The following is a 21,794-nucleotide window of genomic DNA, read 5'->3' as shown; positions in this document are numbered from 1 at the left end:
TTTTCTTAAAAACTATGATTTCTTGAAGATAAGTACTCCTGGAGGAAATGAGAAATTCTCAAAAATTTTAATGCATTAGTATGGGTATGTTTGCCAATAGACTGGAGGCAGGTGGCTTTGGAAATTTTCCATTTATGAAAAGAAGAAAAAATAAATATCGCAAACATAATAAAATGTGCATAATTCTTGCATCTTCTCCTCAGACTGGAATGGGACACCTGCGTGTTACAAAAGAAGGCCTCCGCTTGGAAGGGGAATCAGAATTCCTATTCCCTCTTTATGCCAAAGAAATCCATTCTCGAGTGGTAAGCAGATAATCTTTCAATAATGGTAAAATAAACTTAATGCCCTTATGAACAGCTGAATTCAGATAAAATCCAGACATTTGTCATGGAAATATATTTACCTCTGTGTGTGTTTGTGTACGTACATGTAAACGTACATAGTTTCACATACATTCCAATCGTGATCGTTAGGTCAGTGTTCTGATTCTCTGCAGAATTAACATTTTTCTCTTAGGCTTGTGCTAAGAAGTACCTAAAAAAAAAATTATAAAGGTCATTGCATATAAGTAATGCTAAAATTTTAAGAGTGTGTACAATTTTTTTCATTATTTTTACCAAGATTATTTTTAAAGCAGCCTTCTCTGTGAAACTGTTTGTTTTGCTTATTCGTCCATTACAGAATAGTTTCAATATTTCTAAAGTTACTGGATCCTATTAGAAAAGTTAGAATTTCTCTAATAAATTCAGTTATTGTCACTTCTAGAATGTAAATTGTATCATATCTTTATATTTTTATATATATAAAATCTGTAAGACTAAATAGAAAGAATTTAACTTGTTTACATAGACATTAAAATTTGATTTTATTATTATTGAGGTAAAAAGGAATAATATACTTGATCAGAGAAGATACTTATCAAGCAGATTAACTAAAATGGCACTGAGAATGGGTATGGTATGAAAGATACCTATTGTAGTGCTGGTTTTAGAGGAAGGGAGAATCTGAATTGTTGTTTAATGATCCAGGTAAACTCCAAAACTTATTCCAGTGAATTTTTTGTAGAGTGATATCAATAGAATGAATGTTTTTTTCAGAACTATCAACTCTAATCCAAACTTTCACAAAATAAAACCATGTTTTGTGAACACTGTCATCAACCAATGGGACATTTAATTGAATAAAGTTGTATTCCATGAGAATAAAATCTGAATATGGCTCTGTCATTACTTCAGACATGTAATTATCCTCAGGTCATTAGAAGAAATAGCCAGCTATGAGACTTTACTGAAACTGGGGGAAAAGTTAGTGTTTGTATTACTATAGCAAGAGAAAATGTAAATAAATTTATCAGAAAATATGATTGATCTAGGATTTAGAATGTGGCTGCTAAAATGCTCAGATACTGAAATTTAAGCAATGCCAACATATTTTATGTCTATTAAGCCTTTCTTTTTCTCTCTTTCTGCAACAGTTGTTTCTAGTAGCAGGAAGGTCTTACTTAGACGATGAAATTCCATTGCTAAATCTGTATTTCCATTTTGTTTCCTATGCTGTATTCTTTTCCACCTCATTGGCAGTGAGAAAACTGTTTATGTCCTTAAATGAATTTCCCTTGAAGTTACTTACCCAATAAGACGTGTAGCTTTTTAAGATCAGCATAGCTAATACTTAAGAACTCCTTCTTTCCCAAAAAATCATTATGCGGTGTTAAGCTACCATTCGTGCTCTCTTAATATTCCTTCCAGCTCTTAATACATTTAGTACAATATAGGAAGAAGGAGGTGTGGTAGCATCTAATATAAGCTTAGCTGTCTAATGACCCATTGTGATCATTAGTAGCATGCATTAATTAGAGCCTTCAGGCTACTGCATGTCTCTGCCCCCTATGAACTGATAATTCATCAGAGGTTTTCTGTTTCTTTGCTTGCTTTTTAAAATGTTTGAACTCTCTTGAGGCTTAATTGCCTGTAGCTTGATCTCCTGAGTGCCATCTATATATTTATTCTCATAAAGTTGCTTATTTGTTATGATTTCTTTTTCTGAGTTTGTCTGTTAGAGAATTGGGCTGCTTACAGCTATCATAGCAGCTTCTCCCTTGCCTTAATAGTTTTCTCCTTGCAGTCTCCTAACAGCTTTTCTCACCTAATGAGGTCTCCAAAGTGCTAAGAAAATATGTAGCAGGAAATCTACTTGCTGTGCATCATCTCTGGAGCCTATTACAAGTTTATGCCTTCATTATGAGTCCAACACAGGGTTGTGGGCAACACCCACATCTTAGCTAATACATATTCATGGAAATATAAATTATGAGCATTTATAAATACATTACTAGATTTTAATTAGTCAACAACACACATGTGGAAACTGCAGGTCTAGAATACAGTTTATTCGCACTTATGTTTGATATTACAAATTACTAACTTTTTTATATCAAGCAGCATCAATCAAATAAGTGTCATAAAGATGCCCTGGGTCATTTAGCATGTATTTAAATGTAATATATTTGTCTGATGTTTGCTGACCTTTCTTTTCTACTTCATGCTAACTTGTTCCCACTAATGTTCATTATAAAACACTGCTGACTTTTTTTCCAACTTCATTATTTGTGTTAATTCTGTTAGCTTTCACTTTTTCCTGATATAATATACAAAATTTTACTGACTTACTGACTTCTTTTGAGGATAGTCTATCATCTTTCTACATGTAAGATACACTTTTTTTTAAAAAAACAAAGTACAATTGGACTCAACTACATATTGCTTCTACCACTGTTACTAGATGAGTGTTTGTAGTAAAATTCCTCATGTAAAATGTGTTCAAAATACTCATGTTATCTCGTACTCTAAGCATTAAATCACGATAGCAGTAATTTTCAGGGGTTAGTCCATCAAGGTGATGCATAGTCTCTCTTGAATACAGAAGAAGTACCAGAAGCCATATATTATGAGAGAGACTGATATTTAACAATATTCCAGTAGTTAGAAACTCAGTTGTCTAGGAACGTGTATCCCCTCTGAGGTCACAAGCAGGCAGCTTGACCTGCTTCAAAGGTATTGAAAAATACCTTTTTCATATCACATTTTCCCTGATATTTGGCAACTGAGATCTGCTTAGGTACTTTCACCCGTTACTAGGTTCCTGTACTGCAGATAAAAGCATGTTACAGTATGAAAGCATCTGTACTGCAAAAAACTTCTTCCTCTCTTTTTATGTCTGACAGTGCAGCTACGATTTGCTGATCCAAATGAGTGTGATCAGACTTGTGCCCAGATAAAATTCTGATACTTAAAATCAAGTAAAGACAGTGGACAGTATGATCACCCTGAAAATCATCAGCGTTTAAAGACTACTCAGGTAGTAAATTGAAGAAAAAGAGTAGAATAACCCACTCAATATCTACCTCACAAAGTTTTAGGACACTTCCAAATGATCTTGTTGGCGCTGTTTCACATCGTCGTTAGTGACATGGATGATGGCATTGAGTGCACCCTCAGCAAGTTTGCTGATGACACCAAGCTGTGTGGCGCGGTCGACACGCTGGAGGGAAGGGATGCCATCCAGAGGGACCTGGACAGGCTGGAGAGGTGGGCCACTGCCAACCTCATGGAGTTCAACAAGGCCAAGTGCAAGGTCCTGCACCTGGGTTGGGGCAATCCCAAGCACAAGTACAGGCTGGGTGGAGAGTGGATTGAGACAGGCTGAGAGAGTTGGGCTTGTTCAGCCTGGAGAAGAGAAGGCTCCGGGGAGACCTTATTGCGCCTTCCAGTACCTGAAGGGGCTACAAGGAAGCTGGGGAGGACTTTTTACAAGGGTCTGTAGTGACAGGACAAGGGGTAACGGGTTTAAATTGAAAGTGGGGAGGTTTAGATTGGATATCAGGAAGAAGTTCTTCCCAGAGAGGGTGGGGAGGCACTGGGACAGGTTGCCCAGAGAAGCTGTGGATGCCCCATCCCTGGAAGTGCTCAAGGCCAGGCTGGATGAGGCTTTGAGCAACCTGGTCTAGTGGAAGATGTCCCTGCCCATGGCAGGGGCGTTGGAACTGGATGGTCTTTAAGGTCCCTTCCAACCCCAACTATTCTATGATTCCATGATTCTCTGATCACTCTGCAAATGTCCCAGCTGTGAGGAGGGTCAAGTCAAATATGAGTGCCATCGCTTTGTGACCTTCAGATGGGATTTGGTATACTGGGACACTGGATGTGGAAGAGCACTGGGTGTACTAGGCTCAAATCATGGTGCAGGGATGTGGAGCAGCAGGTGATGCTGTTCAGTCTGCTGATATACTTCTCTCGTCCTTCTCAGTGGCAGACAGGGAGATGATTTAATTTAGACTGACACTCTTATCTATGCTGTCATCTGTTAAAGTCACCTTTGAGCTAGTCACCCTTCCACTTTCTCCGTCACACACTGTCTGAGTTTCTTTGCCAGGAGATTCAGTGGCAGGTGCCAAAATCAAGCCAAAACATACAGGCTGCATGGAACATTGAGGAAGCAGAATGCAAATGCATGTTTCTCACCAAGTTGATATGACATTATAAATTCACAAAGTGGGGTACGCGCACTTCAGTTAAGTGGTTGTCTTCTAGGAGTCTAAATTTTATATTGAAATGTGGTACTAGTATTAGTACTTCTAGGATTTTTTCTTTCCAAATGGTAAAAGGTGAGCAACTCTTTTCTTTGGGACAGTAACACAGGTTTTGTTCACCTGAAGTATTGTCTACAATGTTTTTCATATTTTACATCGGATCTAGTTAAAGCAATCCAAAATATCTGCCTACATTATTTAATGACATCTGTGGATGGTTTTGTAGCTGCAGAGCACTTTCAGTGACTGAGTTAATGTAAACGCCAGACTAAATTTTGAAAATTGCTAACCATCCTAATTATTTTACTGAATCTACCTTTTTTTTTTCTCAATGCTTCAGGACTCATCGCTGCTTCTTCAGTCTACTCACAATGTGACTGTGAATGCTCGCAATTCAAATGGGGAAGTCACAGGCAGATTAAATGTGGGTAAGTCTAAATTATTTTCCTTGTACACCATTTTGGAAACATTGTAATGAATATTTGCAAGACGTTTAGATGATATAAAGCACTAAACACGTGATTATTTTTACTGTTATGGTCATATTTGAATAGTCCAGCTGCCACTCACTTAGTACCAACAGTGTATTTTTGGTTTCTCATTTAAGCATTAATTCTCCAAATATTTCGGAGTTATGCAAGAAAGATCAATGCAGAACTTACTCTTTTTGTTGTGTAAATATCTACTGAGAGTTGCAAATAATTTTTATAAGAAAGTACATCGGGAGAACATGACTAGAGATGTCTGTATGTCTCTCCATTTCTTAGTATTCCAGAGACTACTACATTTAAGCAGATGTTCTAAAGAAAAAAAAAAAAAACCCAAGAAAAACACCAAGCCAGTTCACAACTCAGAAATGTACATGTTTTACTATATTTGGTAGCAGCAAGATACATTGGTTTCTTGAGTGAAATCAATAGATCTAGACAGATGTAGGTGATAGATCTTGGCAGAAGGAATAAGCAGACCTTACTCTTTAAATCGTATTTTTACGGCAAGAATGGCAACAATATGTGTCAGATACAACAGAATTTTTCTTAGGTTTGCTACTATTTTTCAACCTTTATTTGACTTTGGAGAAAAATGTAACAATTTATTAACTTGTTTCTTCTAAAGTCCTCATAGTCCTCAGAGCATAAATTCCTACTTACTTAGAGTTGTAAGACTATCCTGATGTGCTTAAGTAGTTTACTAGATTGAGATCTGCATGAGCATTGAAAATCAGCTCTTCCATGCTGATTAGATTGTGTAACTTCTGCAACAATTCCTGTTTGAAGAATTAGCATATCAGTTCATAGAACATTTAGCAAACTTGACTGTTTTCAAACAAACTTCAAATAAAAAATACAATGTATAACATAGAAAGGAGCGTGCTATTCCCCTTAAAAGTGTGTAAATATACAGTTAAGCACAATTTGGCCTTTAAATGTTTTCAGTCTCTTTTTTTTTTTTTTTATTAAAGGTATTTATACAGATCTGAATTATTCCTCTTAAAATGCGCCTAAATATCTATCAAAAGGTGGTAGTAGCATTCATATCACATTTTGGTAATAATTAAGAGTATGAAATGTACAGTACTTCTAGGTTTATATTATCAGTACAGATAATATTAGTTATTAGCTTACAGTTAATATTAACCTTAAACTATAAGTCCATTAGTTTGCAATAATTAACTATACAGTGACCACATGACCAAAAAGGAACACATCACATGGTCAAAATTTCTGTGACATGGCACATACGCCGTTGATTCTGTCTGCTATGTACTGTTTGTGGATGCTGTCGTAGTTTAATCCCAGACAGCGACTAAGCACCACACAGACAATTAATCATTCCCCCCACGTCAAGATGGGGGAGAGAAGAATTAAAAGTGAGGAGTGAGTGAGAAAACTCGTGGGTTTAACAGGTAAAGCAAAAGCTGCACACACAAGCAAAGCAAAACAAGGAATTTATTCCCCACTTCCCATGCACCGGCAGGTGTTCAGCCATCCCCAGGAAAGCAGGGCTCCCTCAAATGTAACAGTTACTTGGCAAGACAAGTGCCATCACTCGGAACCTATCCCTTTCCTTCTTCTTCCCCCAGCTTTACATGCTGAGCGTTATGTCATGTGGTCTGGAATATGTCTTTGGTCAGTTGGGGTTAGCTGTCCCGACTGTGTCCCCTCCCAGCTTCTTGTGCAGCCCCAGCCCCTTCCCTGGCAGGGTGGTGTGAGGAGCAGAAAAGGCCTTGGCTCCGTGTTCGTTACTGCTGAGCAGTGCTTAAACATCCCTGTGTTATCAACACTTTCCAGCACAAATCCAGAACTTAGTCCCATGCCAGCTACTATGGAGAAAATTAACTGTATCCCAGCCAAAGCCAGCACAGATGCCCGTCATGGGACCAGATGTGTGTATTTGCACTGTGGTCATGTGCCCATCCTTCCTGATAAGTAGCTGTCAGGAGGTCCTTTGGGAAGGACAGACCAGAGAGCAGATCATTGACCACTACACTGATTTGTCCAACCTGATCCCTGGCACAATCTTGAGAAACTTACAGGTAAAATCAGGCCTTGCTCTACAACAAATACTTGTGTGAAAGGGTGAAATAATTATTTGAGTCTGGGATAATCAAAACTACATCAAATATGCATTTGCATATTATTTGAAATATTTGATGTTTAAGTAGTCTCCTTTTGACTGGCAATTCTGTTTCTTGATGTCATTAATAATTGGTCTTACTGCTGTCTGGTACAGTTGGTACCATTGTAAACACTAACATGAAATATTACTAATATTAAATCATACTAATTTTAGACTGATAGAAAAGTGTTGAAAGAGCAGTAAAAAATTGATACTGTAAAGAACACTGTTAATAACTAAAAACATGGTCAAACAACAGTGATTGGGCTAAGTGACAGCCTGTTAAAGCAAATGACCCTCTATACATAGTTTGATATTTTTAGGCATTGCCCTTGTGCAGTCATAAAATGTACGCATGTAAGATGATGTTCCCTTTTAAGAAGTGTGAAAAATTGGTGTGCAGCTGATATACTTCATATACACAAGCCTCTCCTAAGAGTCAATGCCTTCCACAGTTGGCCAGCATGCAGGAATTATGTCTTAATTCTCTTCACCTTATGAGTAGTTGCCATTGTGAAGGAGCTGTACAGATAAATTTGGGATCGTTCCAAAGATGACAATATAATACAGTGTCACTCATAAGATCATAACAAAAATACCTTATAACTCACAGAAGATTGTGGTTCAAATGATCCATTAAAATTTTTAATAAGTTCCTAAGAGTGATTTAAATACCCAGTCTTCAATTGAAGTAATTCACAAGAGAGATGTGAGACAAGTCTTTACTTGAGGAGTTTCTATGAAATTCCTTACATGAGGATAACAGGCACATATTATGCAAGAATGAAAAAGGTTTCCCCTCATGAATCACACATACAGTAAAATGACATCAAATGCAAGCAACTTGCACCATGAGCACTCTTGGTTTAAAGTTTCTACATACTTCTCAGTTTACCCGCATGACACACCTCTTTCGGGAATTACCTGGATGCTGTAGCTCTTTACACATTCTCTAGATCTTGTGTTTTGGACTGTGTTCCACAGTTATGCTGCTTTCAGAAGCCTCACTGAATGCAAATACATTTAACTGCTTGCCATGAAAAGAATACTTTCAAAATAATAGGGATCATAACTAAAAAAACAAACCAGTTCTGTGCTTTACTCTTTTTTTGACTTCAGTATCCCTCTGGGTGACAAAGATATGCATTTTGTTTGAGTTACAGTTTAAAATCATGTAAAACTCATATATGACCAAAGAAAACCTTGTGATGAAACCAAGTAAATAATTTTTAAAAAAAAGTTAAAAAAAAAAAAAAGTAAATGGGACATTTATTTAAGGGATTATGAGGAAGTGATTGTTTTGGGAATATTTCTGGGAGAAATCAGACTTAAAAAGAGGATGTTGCCCAACAGACAGCAATGAAGGAATCTAAGCAAGGCACAGATGTGGGAAGGTGCAGGACTGAGAGTCAGAGGCAATTAAGAAAGCTGTGGAGAGAGATGCCTGTAAGCAAGGCAAGGATGTCTACAGAACAGATGGTAACTATTTTCATTACAATAGCTCCTGTCTTTAAAATCATGAATAAGATTCAGAAGTCATTATCACAGCTTGCTCATCAACCTTCAAAGCTGAAATATCTAGAACTTTTTTTGATAATTCAATAAAGCAGTTGAAGAAAGCTGCTAACCATCATGTCCAAGATTCCTCTTACCCCATCAAAGCCTTATTCAATCCTAGAATAAGAATGAAACGTAGTACCTTTGATTTCTACCCTGAGCCATAATAAAGCACCTTAATGTAAAAGATTATCAAATGTTTTCAATAATAAATGGTAACAAATATATAATATCTGTAAAAATATAGACTATATAGTCAGTTATCAAATACTTAGGAGCAACATTGGTACCAAGCAGTAAATGTTGCTTCACCTAAGTAAACATATGCTCACATATACAGCCTGCCAGCGGATGAATGGAATACATTCACATTTTGCAGTGGTGTTCCAGTGCCAAATATTAAGAAAGTGGATGAAGAGCAGCATTTTTCAAACTATATTTAATGAAAAGTAGAGCCAGTTTTTGAAAATATGTATTTTTCAAGGATCACATAAGGAGGCTTCAACCTACAGAAGAGCTTAAGTTCTGCTTGTATTATGTCTTTTTCACAAGAAAAAACAAAAAAAAAAAACCACAAAGGAAAGGGACTTCCAAAGTCATGCAAGGGCTGTGAGAACAGATTCCAGTACAGTGGACTTCTGGTCTTCTTCCTAGTTTGGTTACATCAAGGAACAATAACATCAGTAGCTTCAGGTCAGGAGTTAAGTATTTAAACCTAGAGGGAATTTATTTAGGTAACTATTAGGAAGCTGTTCTGCACTTTGAAACATGAAAACAGCACCACTCAGGAAGAATTGCAATATGGTGAAAGCTGAAATGGTTTATGCAGTCTGAAAACAGAATGACAGTCAAAATTCTGCCTGGAGAATATTTTCATATCCATCACATTACTCTGAACAGCTGTTACAATAAGAGCATTTGTGCTATCCCACCCCTCTTTTTTTGAAACGGGAGCAACATTCTGAGGAAACAGATGAGTGTCGGTACCTAATATATTGCTTCATTAGAATTAATTGCCATCTATAAACTAGCACTTCCCAATGTCAAGTCATTTCTGGTTTTCTTCTCAGCATTTTGATATTTCATTTTCAAGTGACAGTATTTTCTCATCAGAGACATAATAGGAAGAAAACAATATTAATGAAGCATGATGTATGTAAGACAAGTTTGATGGTGTTCTTACAGGGAAAACCCTGAAGCCAGTTTCGTAAACTTGACTTAATTAATGACATTGTAAAATCATTTAGCTTTTCCTTCTTTATTTTTCCCAGAAGGCTTTCATTAAAAACTTCATTTTTGTCCAAATAAGTTCTTTCTTATCTTTAACATGAAAGCCAGAATATATTTCTTGAAGATCTTTGTAGTGCAAGAACATGATTATTGGCACAATTTTAATTGCTGTCCAGCTGGGTTATAAGAAGGAAAGATACAGCATAGTAATTAATAGAAAGATAAATTGCAAAATTCATTGAAGAATTTTTGAGGTGATTAAGTTTTACTATGATCAAGAACCTACAATATTTGTTCCAAGGAGATTAAAGTTAAATTTTTACTTTTTACTTCCAGAAATATAAAAATTTTAGCTACCAATGAATCTGATTCTATCAAGACATACATGCTAGTTTTATTTAAAAGTAAAAATTTAGAGAATACAAGTGGCTGCTAAAGCATCCTACAGACTTTTTAACTGATCTTCCTTTCTGATTTTCTGTTTTAATCCATGGCATATGTGTTTCTGTTCTATATTAAAGGCATGTGTTATTAGTCCTTTGTGAGATCATTGTGTATTTAAATGGTTATAATATTGAAAAGATTAAAACAAATAGAAGAAAAAAGTAAATAATAATCAATATACAATTAAAGCTAGCTAAGCATATTGCCATGAAAACTTATTTATAAAGAAAGTAATTTAATCATTACAGCTACAGTTTTTTAGACTTTAACAGTACCGTCTTCTGCAAAAAAATTACCATTGATACACCCTGTATGGTAAAGGTGCTTACCATAGTACGATTTACACACTCTGTCCCCATATGTGATCATCTTTATGGAGAAATATGTGATAATGCTCAGGGTCAGCAACGCTGACTTAAGCCCAACTTTAAACATCTTCTGGAAGCTAATCAGGCAGTTATGTGCATTGCCAACTTGCTTAAATAAGCCAGCATCACAGTTAAGGGGAAATTTGACCTGGATGAGGGGATTTGAATCCTATGCTGTCACTTCTTTTCTAATACTGTCTAGAAGAAGAGAAAAGCAATTTGCATCTAAGTCTACAGAGCTTAGCTCTGATAAAATGGCTAATGTTTGGGAAATAATTTTTTATTTGGAAAAAGAACCAGGTAGTGGATACCTATCTCTCATCAGAGAGCAATTACTCATCTGAGTAGCCCCATTCTCTCTCTGTTTCGGTGGCATTAAGGAATTCAAAATAAGTGAAAAAAGGGGGAATTATTAAATACTTTATAACCTTACTTACTTTCATGGTCTTCAGTAAATTTTTAATCCCAAACAACGTGTTTTGGCTCATATGGTATAGTAAGCATTAACATAAATAATTCTAAGATAATAATTACTGCTAAAGGTGAGGACAGTTCCTGTACTTTCTTCCTTTGAATTAATAAGAAGGCTGAATTATTGCCATTGGTTAATGCTAGATGAATTTGTAAAGCTTAGCTGAAAATAGCTGAAATTTATTGTGACTATATTCTATTACAGTAGTTGGAGAATTCTGGACATCTAATATCCTAGTCATTTCAAGTGGAACAATACTTTCGTCTTAAAATGTACAAGACTCCCAATGGCATTTAGTGGGCAAAAAATGGAGCTAGATCTCTATCTTTTTGCAGCAGGCCTGCAGCGTAGGACACCCACCCCATCCTGGTGGGCTCCCTGAACGTGTCTTTGCAGTGTACCCTCGTGGCAGTGAGGACTAACAGCATACTGGGCTGTGTTACTCCCCTCCTGGGAGACTGCATCACACGGTACTGTGTTAAGACCCCTCTACTATAACGGAGCGATGAGCAAACTGGGCGGTCTCCCACAGGTCAGGGAGTGGGAGCACATGAAGTATAAGAGGCTGAAGAAGTTGTGTTTGTTTAACCTGCAGAAACGAAGGCTTAAAGGGGGCTTCTGATTTCTGCCTGCTTCTAGGAGGGCTAGAGACAAGGTGAAGCCAGACTCTTCTCAGTCACTCAACAGAAGGGCAAGAGGCAACAATAGGTTGCAGTGAGACAAAATGCAACTAGATGGAAGGTGGGGGGAAATATCCCTGTTGGAACAGTTAACCATAGGAACCAGGTTGCCCAGGGAGGCTGTTGACTCCCCTGCCTCAGAGGTATTAAAATTAGACCTGGACAAGACCCTGAGCACCTTCATCCAACTTCCAAGCAAGCTGACCACGCTGTGAGTAGGAGGCAGGACTAGGTGACCTCCAGAGGTGATCTCTGACTTGCATTCTTCTGTGATTCTGTCTTGCCCAGTCTTAAGCTGACACTTTGGAAGGGCTCCAGTTGCTTACAGACCCCAGGCCAGACCTTCTAGCCCAGGGCATCTAAAATAAGCTGAAGGCCAGACAGGGAACACCAAAGTACATGTAAGGGCACTAGTCAGCTATGTTGGCAACTGAGCCCCATCTGTTTAATGGGTCCTGTCACACTGTCCAGATTCAGTAAGTGTGCATAGAATACTCCTGAAACATAGTGCTGGAATTGACCTTATGAAAATACTCTCATGGCTTTCTTTAAAAAGAAAAAAAATGAGGAAGAATTATCCATTATACAGAAGATAGAGTAGATAAAGTACTCAGGGATGAGAGATTCAGATCAGCTGTCCTCTCTGCATACAAGGTTTGAAATTATCGTGCTTTATGTCCTCAGGTACCTTGCTTTTCACCTTACCTGTCTGACAACTGTGTCTTTCACCTTTTCCTGTTGAAGTTATTCATTGTTTGACAAACTGTGGATTCAGTAGGCCTGGGAGAAAAGGTTACACCATAGCCTTTTGGTCAAGTCGCTGTGTGAAAAACATGATCTCTTATTCCTGCCATGGTTTCTGCATGGAATAATCCAGTGAAATACTTCATGGGTTTATTTTTTTATATTTAAATACAGTATTTTATAAGGATAATGCCTACATGGATGAAGACATTTAGTTACCTAAATCGCCCTGAGAGGGGAGAGTACTACCGTCTAAATACCTAACACTAGCTCGGGTTGCCACTGTCTGCATCATCAGTGTCTGCAATGATTATCCAGAACCAGTTTTTCTAAGATCTTGACTTGAGTTTAACCATAGAGAACAACACAGTATAAGAAGTGCTGGCAGTAAAGCATCCTTACATTGATCTGAGAGGGCATAATTGTTGCAACCATTACATAAAAGAAGAACTGAGAGGAAAAAAAAGGGAATATAAGCAAAGTGTTCTATTAATATATTAGAGATGTTTTTTAAAGATGATGTGAGATGTACGATAGGGACATAACACGTATATATGCAATGTGCTGCATATTCTCTGTAATAATGCACTTGTTCTAATAAAAGACCAGCAAGTATTTCCATACCATTCTGTATGAAAATCAGACTAATATTATGTTTCTGAAAGTAATGACTTTACATTTATTGGTATTGTATTACTCACGAATCTGTAGGAGTACTGCATTTTTAATACACTTTTAATGAGACTTTATTTTAAGAAAGGTGCTTTAATATAATAAAAATTAACTAAAAAAAAAAAAAGAAATTGCATAGCAGTACCCCAAAGCACTCAGATTTTGGCTTATACTCAACACTTCAATGATTCTAGGTGGTAGGAGAAGGGTGAAACAGAGAGAGTAGGTGACAGCCATAGGTTATAAAAAATAATGCATAGCAGAATAGAGTAAGACAATAAAACATCTGAAATTAAATAAATAACTTCAGTGTTGGAAAGCCTTTTCTTCTGAAAGATCTAAAGACATGCTAAAAGTGCTTAGTACTTGACAGAACTAACTGGATTTGAAGAGTCTGTCTACATGTTACCAATTTCACTGATTGGGTATGTATTTTATGGCAGGACCTATTTTTGATAGAAGATTCTTTGCCTTCTTGTCCTTCTACATTTGTATTGGCCTAAAATTGAAAGGTAGGGTAGCAGTAGAAGGGAATTTATTTAAATGATTTTCCACTGAAACGGGCTCACTAAACAAAAGACTTTCCTTACCTGGGAAACCACCTAGGGTAGTCAAGAGTGAGGAGGAGAAACAAAAAGGAATGCTGTTTAGCAGTGTGATCCTTTGGAGGCAATAGGTTAATTGGTTTTGGAACAATTTTTCATCATTTATAGTGGCAGCCTCAGTGTCCAGAGGTATGTGATGTGACATAATGTGATGATCACATTTGAGTTCTCTATGAGAACTGCACATGTTAAAGGAGAAAGTGTAAAGAAACAATGGGCAATTATTATTGATCGTTCTGATCAGCAAGGATAACCGATGGACCTGGAAATTCCTGTGATACCTCTAGCAGCAATGGGAAAACAGTTTAAATGATCTCTATAACCCACATTCAGTCATGTTACATTTTTAATTGTAGGATTTTATCAACAAATATGATTATATAGTATTAGTTGACTTACATGTAGTTAAAATACTAGGGTTGTAAAGAAAATGCATTTAGGAATTACGAGATTGAAGTGTCAGATGTTGAATATGGCTGCTATTTATGAGCTGAAAATTAATCTTACTGTGATCGCAATACAATTAATGTTGTCGCAATGTAGCTGTTGTGTGTGTGTATTGCGAAAAGCAGCTAAGAGAAATTAATGGCTACTTTTGATTACACAAATTTATCCTAATTTCTTTAGAAGCTTATTTTTGTTTTTTCAAAGCTGTTCCACATATATGGAGATGTCTCATCTCTAGCTTGCATAAAACATATGCTTGAATTTGGTTTACCGTAGCATTCTCTCTAAACATTTAAAATGCATCATTTATTAACCATACCGTTCTCTGATAATGAGGATTATCTATAGGACAATCCCTGTCCTACTTTATTGGGGCATTCATGTTGAGAATCTTATGGACCTAAAAATTCTTCTTAAAGATTTATTAAAGGCTTATTAATTAAGTCTAAAGACTTATTCAAGTCTGCAAGGACCAGGATCAAACAGGAGAGAAACCTGGATGCAAACCCAGCATGGGCCAGGCCATGAGATGTATTTTCAAAGAGCCACCGGTTAGGACTCCTTTGCAAAGTATGTAATGTGCAGTGAGTGCTCTCAGTGCTTGTAGTATTTTTTCTTATAAAAGTCTATAAAGAAAGTCTTATAAAAGTGCATGAGCAGAAACATCTAACGTAGGAAAGTGTTTGGCAGGTAGGGATAGACTACATCTACATTAGCAACCAAACCAGGCCGGGACCCACAAGCTGCCCCAGGAACAGATGTCATGGCATCACTCTAATTACAGAGCTAAGCCCACTTCCCTCCAGAGCTGGAGAGCTTCATCCATCCCATCTGCAAGGAACAGCCCCTGGTCAGGGGCATTGCCTGGGGGGTCACTGTGTGCCGCACATCAGGTTGTGCCAAGGAGTGTGCTACCTGATTAGTAGAAACTTGCAGTGCTTGTGTCTCCTCTGACTTGACTTTCTCTAGTTCATTGGTATAGATGTATTTATTAGCTTGCTAAAATTTACTGATCAGCCAGGATTCGCGTTCTACAAAGCCTCTTATAACTCTTGTTCTTCTTCTGTCTAAGGAGATTTTTCTCTGTTTTTCCTCTATCTCATTATTTCAGGGTAGGACTCCCTCAATTTCTCCTGTTAAAAGTGTTCTGTCTTGCCTGGAATAATGAGATATTAATTGAGTGGAAGAAAAGAGGAGAGCCCAGGTTTGGGCTTATGTGATCTGATGTTAAAAACAATTAGCTGGGAGTGGAAAGGCTGAATCCTAGCCTTGTTCCAAGCACTGTGGGAATGTGGTCAGTCCATACATGCACCAGTTTAATTAAACCGGTATATATTGCATTTCCATTTGTATCAGTATGATGTTCTATGTAGACACCATGCCTGAAATTTTCATTATAGAGGACAGCTGAGGCCGTCAGTCTGCACAACATGCGTTTGTTTTCTTTGGCTAGGTGAGAGAAAAATAATATGGTCCAAGGTACATATTGCTGTTTAGTGTGTATATATTCATCCTAAATTCAAAGAGTTAAAGTAGCTCCTCTATCTTATAACTATTTTCTTTTGTCATGTCACATCTCTGTGTGAATTAATCTATATTCCATGACAATCCAATTAACAAAAACCTGTCAATTTTCTGCCAGTATGCAGAGGTACTAATTAAATTAATTGATTCATGCAGTTTGAGTTCTTTCCTGTTCTTACTATGAGAAACATGAAAAATCTTTCTTTGACAAGATTGCTGAAAAACAGATTCAACAAATCAGCAAATCAAGAATATAAATGTATTCGTAGACAAGATCAAGTCAGGCCTGATGCAAATCATGTCACACTTCTCTGGTTCTTTCAAATCAATTGTTTTTTTCCAATGTTTTATAATCAGTGAAAACTTCTGTGTCTGCAAAGATGCTGAGAAGGAAGGAAGTGCCACTATTCAGGCCCAGTAATTTTTTTTCAAAGCTGACTGCCTTTGTACCAAGGAAATCAGTAGGTGGCATTCCCTCTAAACATACAGTATCTTCATCATAGTAAAGTATTTTTCTGTGATCATGTATACATAATTAGCAATTGTATATAAATTAACAGAATATATTTCTGAGTTGTCTTTTAGAGATACTGCTGCATATTGTTTGCAGGCTTGCAGAAATACATTTACAGCAGTTTCTAATTAGTATTTTAAAGATTACCCACACTATAAAACCTTACAGCTTAGAACTGAGTCTGTGAAAGTTTTTGGGCACCTACTTTACTGTAAAGTACATATACCTAAAATACAAGTCTTCAAGATCCTCAATCAGTTATCAATTCTTTTAAAAAATAAATATTCTGTGGCTATATGAAAATATTTGCTTCCAGCATGCCAGACCTACTAAAATATTGACAGCACTTAAAAAAAAAAAACAAAAACAAAAAAAACACCACTAACCTTGTCAGAGCTTGCTGAGTAAGCATTCTTGTTACTATCTCATCTACTGGGTCTAATCCAGCAGATATTTTACTCGCATGCTCTTCAGAATGAACTCTGACAATAAGCAGCATCAGGAGAAGAAAAGTGGTCGTGCAACTGCCAGTAAGTCCTGCAGTCAGCATACTGACCCTGGAAGCTGGATGCTTGATTTTGTTCCCTCTGAAGGAAATAAAGGCTCCAAGCAGAGTACCTTCTTTTTCTATACAGGGTAAACAGTCTTCAGCAGAAAAGACCAAGAATCGCTTCTAAATCCCTTCCAGCAAAAATGTGGTACCCTCAGTGTGCTTGAACCACTCAAGCTGTATCACAGTAGACAGCAGAGGTTTTCATTTCTGTTATCATGGTGTTGGACGAATGGGATGAGGATGAGGATTCGGCCCCTGCATCACCAGTGAAGTTGATAACAGCCAGTTTACTTAGGCCTTTGATTTGTTTGAATAAGCAAGGATCCACCTACACCACTTAAATGGGCAGTGTAATTACTGCTGCTGGGCAGAAAGGAACAATAGAACACCTAAACAAAGATGTTCTAGAAAAGCATTGATAGGGATCCATCCTTGCCTTGGTTACCCAGAACGTTTCTTCTGCTGTAAAAAAAAAAAAAAATAAAAAGGAGTGTTTAACATCTTTTCACTGAATGGAGATATTTGCTGAGCTCACTTTTTCCACTACACTTCTCAGAAGCAGACATGTGCTTTGGAGGAGCTTTAGAGAAGAGCCAAATTGAGATCAGTAGGGCTGTGCCTGGGTGCACATGTCCAACAGAGTACAATGTACTGCAGAGTTCAGCCCTAACCAGAGTCGTAACTGCTTTAAACATTCTCTATAATTTTAATTCTGAACATAGATTTAGGTGATGACTCTTCTCAAATGTCATGTGCCATTACATGGCACATACAGGACAACCAGGTAATCAGGCCCATTCAGCACAGGTTTATGAACTGCAGGTCCTAACTGACTGACTGACCTGATCTCCTTGTATGACAAGGTGACCCGCTTAGTGGATGAGGGAAGGGCTGTGGATGTTGTCTACCTAAACTTTAGTAAAGCCTTTGACACCATTTCCCACAGCATTCTCCTGGAGAAACTGGCTGCTCATGGCTTGGATGTGCACACTCTTTGCTGAGTAAAAGACTGTCTGGATGGCTGTGCCCAGAGAGTTGTGGTGAATGGAGTTAAATCAAGTTGACAGCCGGTCACACATGGTGTTACCCAGGGATCTGTATTGGGACCAGTTCTCTTTAACATCTTTATCAATGACCTGGATGAGGGGATTGAGTGCACCCTCAGTAAGTTTGCAGATGACACCAAGTTGGGTGGGAGTGTTGATCTGCCTGAGAGTAGGAAGGCTCTACAGAGGGATCTGGACAGGCTGGATTGATGGGCCAAGGTCAACTGTATGAGGTTCAACAAGGCCAAGTGCGAGATCCTGCACCTGAGTCACATCAAACCCCTGCAACGGTACAGGCTTGGGGATGAGTGGCTGGAAAGCTGCCCAGTGGAAATAGACCCGGGACTGTTGGCCAACAGCCGGCTGAATATGCGCCGGCAGTGTGCCCAGGTGGCCAAGGTGGCCAATGGCATCCTGGCCTGCATCAGGAACAGTGTGGCCCACAGGACTAGGGCAGGGATTGTCCCCCTGTACTGGGCACTGGTGAATCCTGTGTTCAGTTTTGGGTCCCTTGCTACAAGAAAGACACTGAGGTGCTGGAGCGTGTCCAGAGAAGAGCACCGGGATTGGGGAAGGGTCTGGAGCACAAGTCCTGTGAGGAGCGGCTGAGGGAGCTGGGGGTGTTCAGCCTGGAGAAGAGGAGGCGCAGGGGAGACCTTATTGCACTCAACAACTCCCTGAAAGGAGGTTGCAGAGAGGTGGGGGTTGGTCTCTTCTCCCAGGTGACAAATGATAGGACAAGAGGAAATGGCCTCAGGTTGCACCAGGGGAGGTTTAGATTGGATGTTAGAAAAATGTCTTCACTGAAAGGGTTGTCAGGCATTGGAATGGGCTGCACAGGGAAGTGGTGGATTTAACATCCCTTGGCTATTTAAGAAACATGTAGATGTAGCGCTTAGGGACATGGTTTAGTGGTGGATTTGATAGTGTTACGTTAATGGTTGGACTCTATGGTCTTAAAGGTCTTTTCCAACTTGAACAGTTCTATGATTCTATGAAACAGTCATTCAAACTTATGTGATGTGAATTCTTAATTGATCAGGGTTTTGGAAAGAGGAATATTAAGGGTTTGTTTTATATCTGCTTACCAAGCCAACACTGCAGAACAGAATGTTTTACTATATTTAGGATCTGGAAATACTTAAAGACTCTCTTGCACCCAATTATTTTAATTATTGGAGTTCCCAATTCAATTGAAAATGCTCGCAGCTTTTTGAAACTTTTCTAAGAACATGATCTGTAACATTTGTGGGGTATGTGGAGCTAAACTGGCATTTGTTATGAAGAGCTGAGGGTCGTGCCCTGACATGGGATGTTTGTCACTTTAAAGCATTTGAGCCTCCCTAATCAAAAGGAATGATTCTGCAAAGACTGATAATTAGTTTCTAAGTTTAAAACAACAAAAAAAGGTAGACTGATCAAAGAATCTTAGCAGATTCAACATCAAGAACATGATTTCTATCTTCATTAATTCGTGAGGGATTTCCTAAATTCCCTGGAAACCTAACTTGAAAGCATGACTCCAGGCACAGTTTTGAACAACAAATTAGATCCTGTAAATAAACTTATCCAATTTCAGTACTTAGAGGGCCACTATCCTTAGAATATATGGGTGCTTCATGATCCTTAATGTATTTGAATGAGTCAGTAAATTACTAAGACCACAATCCAAACTATTAGCAATTTATATAGAAAATTGAAGAAAGTTGATGTAATTATCCCATTATTCTACTGTGCTTTGCAGGTCCTAAAATGGTAGAATTCCATGGTCAACAATTTCAGATCAACTCAAAGGACGGCAAGCCGCTTTTCACAGTGGATGAAAATGAGGTTGTAATTGGCACAGATAAACTTCGAGTCACAGGTTTGTATCAGTTTAAGAAATGCCCAAATAATAGCAACAAGAAAAGCACAATAAAAACGTCATTTTCAAATACATCTGTGTGAACACAAGTTTTTGGTTTACCTCACTGGAAAATCAAAATCTGAAGATATTCTGACCTTTTACAATAAATAATCATTAGAAGCATTAACAGCAAAATAATATCTATATATAAATATGTATATACCTCTGTATGTGTGTATTTTATTTTAAAGTCATTACATATTGAAACTGCCTGGGTGCATTTTTTCTGAATTATTTAATGTTTCCAGTGCACACTGTTAACTGAGGCTGAAAAAACCCAGATAGTCCAGTTTGAATTGTATTGAGTTTTGTTTGCAAAAACATTTTAGGCATTCTCTGATTTTTTTATATGGTTTTATCTGTGAAAGTGAAAGCCACTGTATTTCTGCTCTGTGTGGACCGTGTATGTCACAGGATGGTATTTGTAGTATATTTAAAATGTCATCTGTCAGAATACAAGTTTGCCTTAGGCTATTTCTGCAAATCACCAAAATACTCATTTACAAAGTAAGATGTCTAAGTTATCACAGGAAAAGCTATTTCCTTTCATATGACCTGATGAAGTCAACCTTCATTTTCCAGGTGTAAGGTCGCATTAAAACAGATACATCACAGTGTGATTACTCTTTAAATGGAAGAGCTGATCAAAGGAAATACGGAAATTATCCTGTAACTTATTTTCAGTTACATTTTTAATATTTTTAACCTGATTGAAAGTATCGTTTAACTTTTTGCTAATTATTGGTCCACTGAAATCTTGAGGTCTTAATTTGAATGGATATAGTCATATTATTTCACTGTACAAAACTGCAAATGTGGTAGTAACTATACAATTAGTGTTTCAAAGCCAAAGTTAAGTTATAATAAATGTGCTAATAAATTTTATTTACGCCTGAGGGTCTTATCTTAAGTATTTTACTTTTTTTTTAACCTAATTGAAATTACAACTTTGTTTATCCAAGAAGCCATATCAAATAATTATTGTTTGCCCAAGGGATGCTAAACTTTAATAGAAAAGCATGTTTAACAAAGATATGAAAAACTACATAATTGTTAACTGATTTGGAAAAGGTCTACTCTGCTCAAAGTAAGTAAAAATCATTCATACATGAGTTGAAATTGTTATGCTAAAACATGTATTTTGGCTCGTCCAATATTGATCTTTACACTGCAAGGATAATTGTTTACTTTAGCAGATATTGTAGAAAGACACATTGCATGTTTCTTTTTCACACTGTAGTACAAAAGCAAATCTATTAAAGTCATTGAGGTTATTTCAGGGTAAAATTAATATAAGTGAGGGGAGATTCATGTCTACTTTGCTTCAAATTAACTTATTAAAATTGTGATTTAAATGATACTATTAGCATGAAGAATAAATTAGTAATACTTTGCATACTGAGATAATTTTTTAAAACATTTTGATAGAGAACAAGATCAATGTGAAATAAATTTTGAAAAGTTGATAACCATAAGAAACAGACTACCTCAGGCTTAAAATGCACAAAGAACATTTTGCAGTTTTTTACATTCAGTATAGTGAACTCTTTGATTTTACTTCTCCTTATTTATGTGAATTACGAAAAGCTCAGTAACCATTTGTAAGAAAACCTGACAGTTTTCAACTAAAATATAATACAGCAGAGTGTAAATGTCTGTGATTTATGATATTTCCAGAGAAATTAAAAAGACTAAGCTAATCCAACACCAACATCTCAAGAATCATCTTTTTCAACAATTTGGTATGTTTGACCTCATGCTGTTGAAGTTCAGACGTTTTCTGGCCCACATGGTATAATAAAATAGTGGCAGACTCTGTTCT

At 37.3% G+C, this 21,794-nt stretch overlaps 1 protein-coding gene across 1 annotated transcript; it reads left to right on the top strand.

Moving 5' to 3' along the window:
* The first annotated feature begins 204 nt into the window (after positions 1-204).
* LOC104509751 (gamma-sarcoglycan-like) lies at positions 205-20,643 on the top strand. Its single transcript, XM_010151790.1, has 4 exons — positions 205-305; positions 4,932-5,019; positions 19,811-19,930; positions 20,555-20,643. The coding sequence occupies exons 1-4, from the start codon at positions 210-212 to the stop codon at positions 20,569-20,571; spliced, it is 321 nt and encodes a 106-aa protein (XP_010150092.1). The 5' UTR covers positions 205-209; the 3' UTR covers positions 20,572-20,643.
* Positions 20,644-21,794: the final 1,151 nt, after the last annotated feature.

Source organism: Eurypyga helias, unplaced genomic scaffold, assembly GCF_000690775.1.
Source record: "Eurypyga helias isolate BGI_N326 unplaced genomic scaffold, ASM69077v1 scaffold10415, whole genome shotgun sequence".
In the NCBI taxonomy this organism is placed as follows: Eukaryota; Metazoa; Chordata; class Aves; order Eurypygiformes; family Eurypygidae; genus Eurypyga; species Eurypyga helias.
Note: the sequence above shows the minus strand (reverse complement) of the source record. Positions and strands in the feature narration are given on the sequence as shown.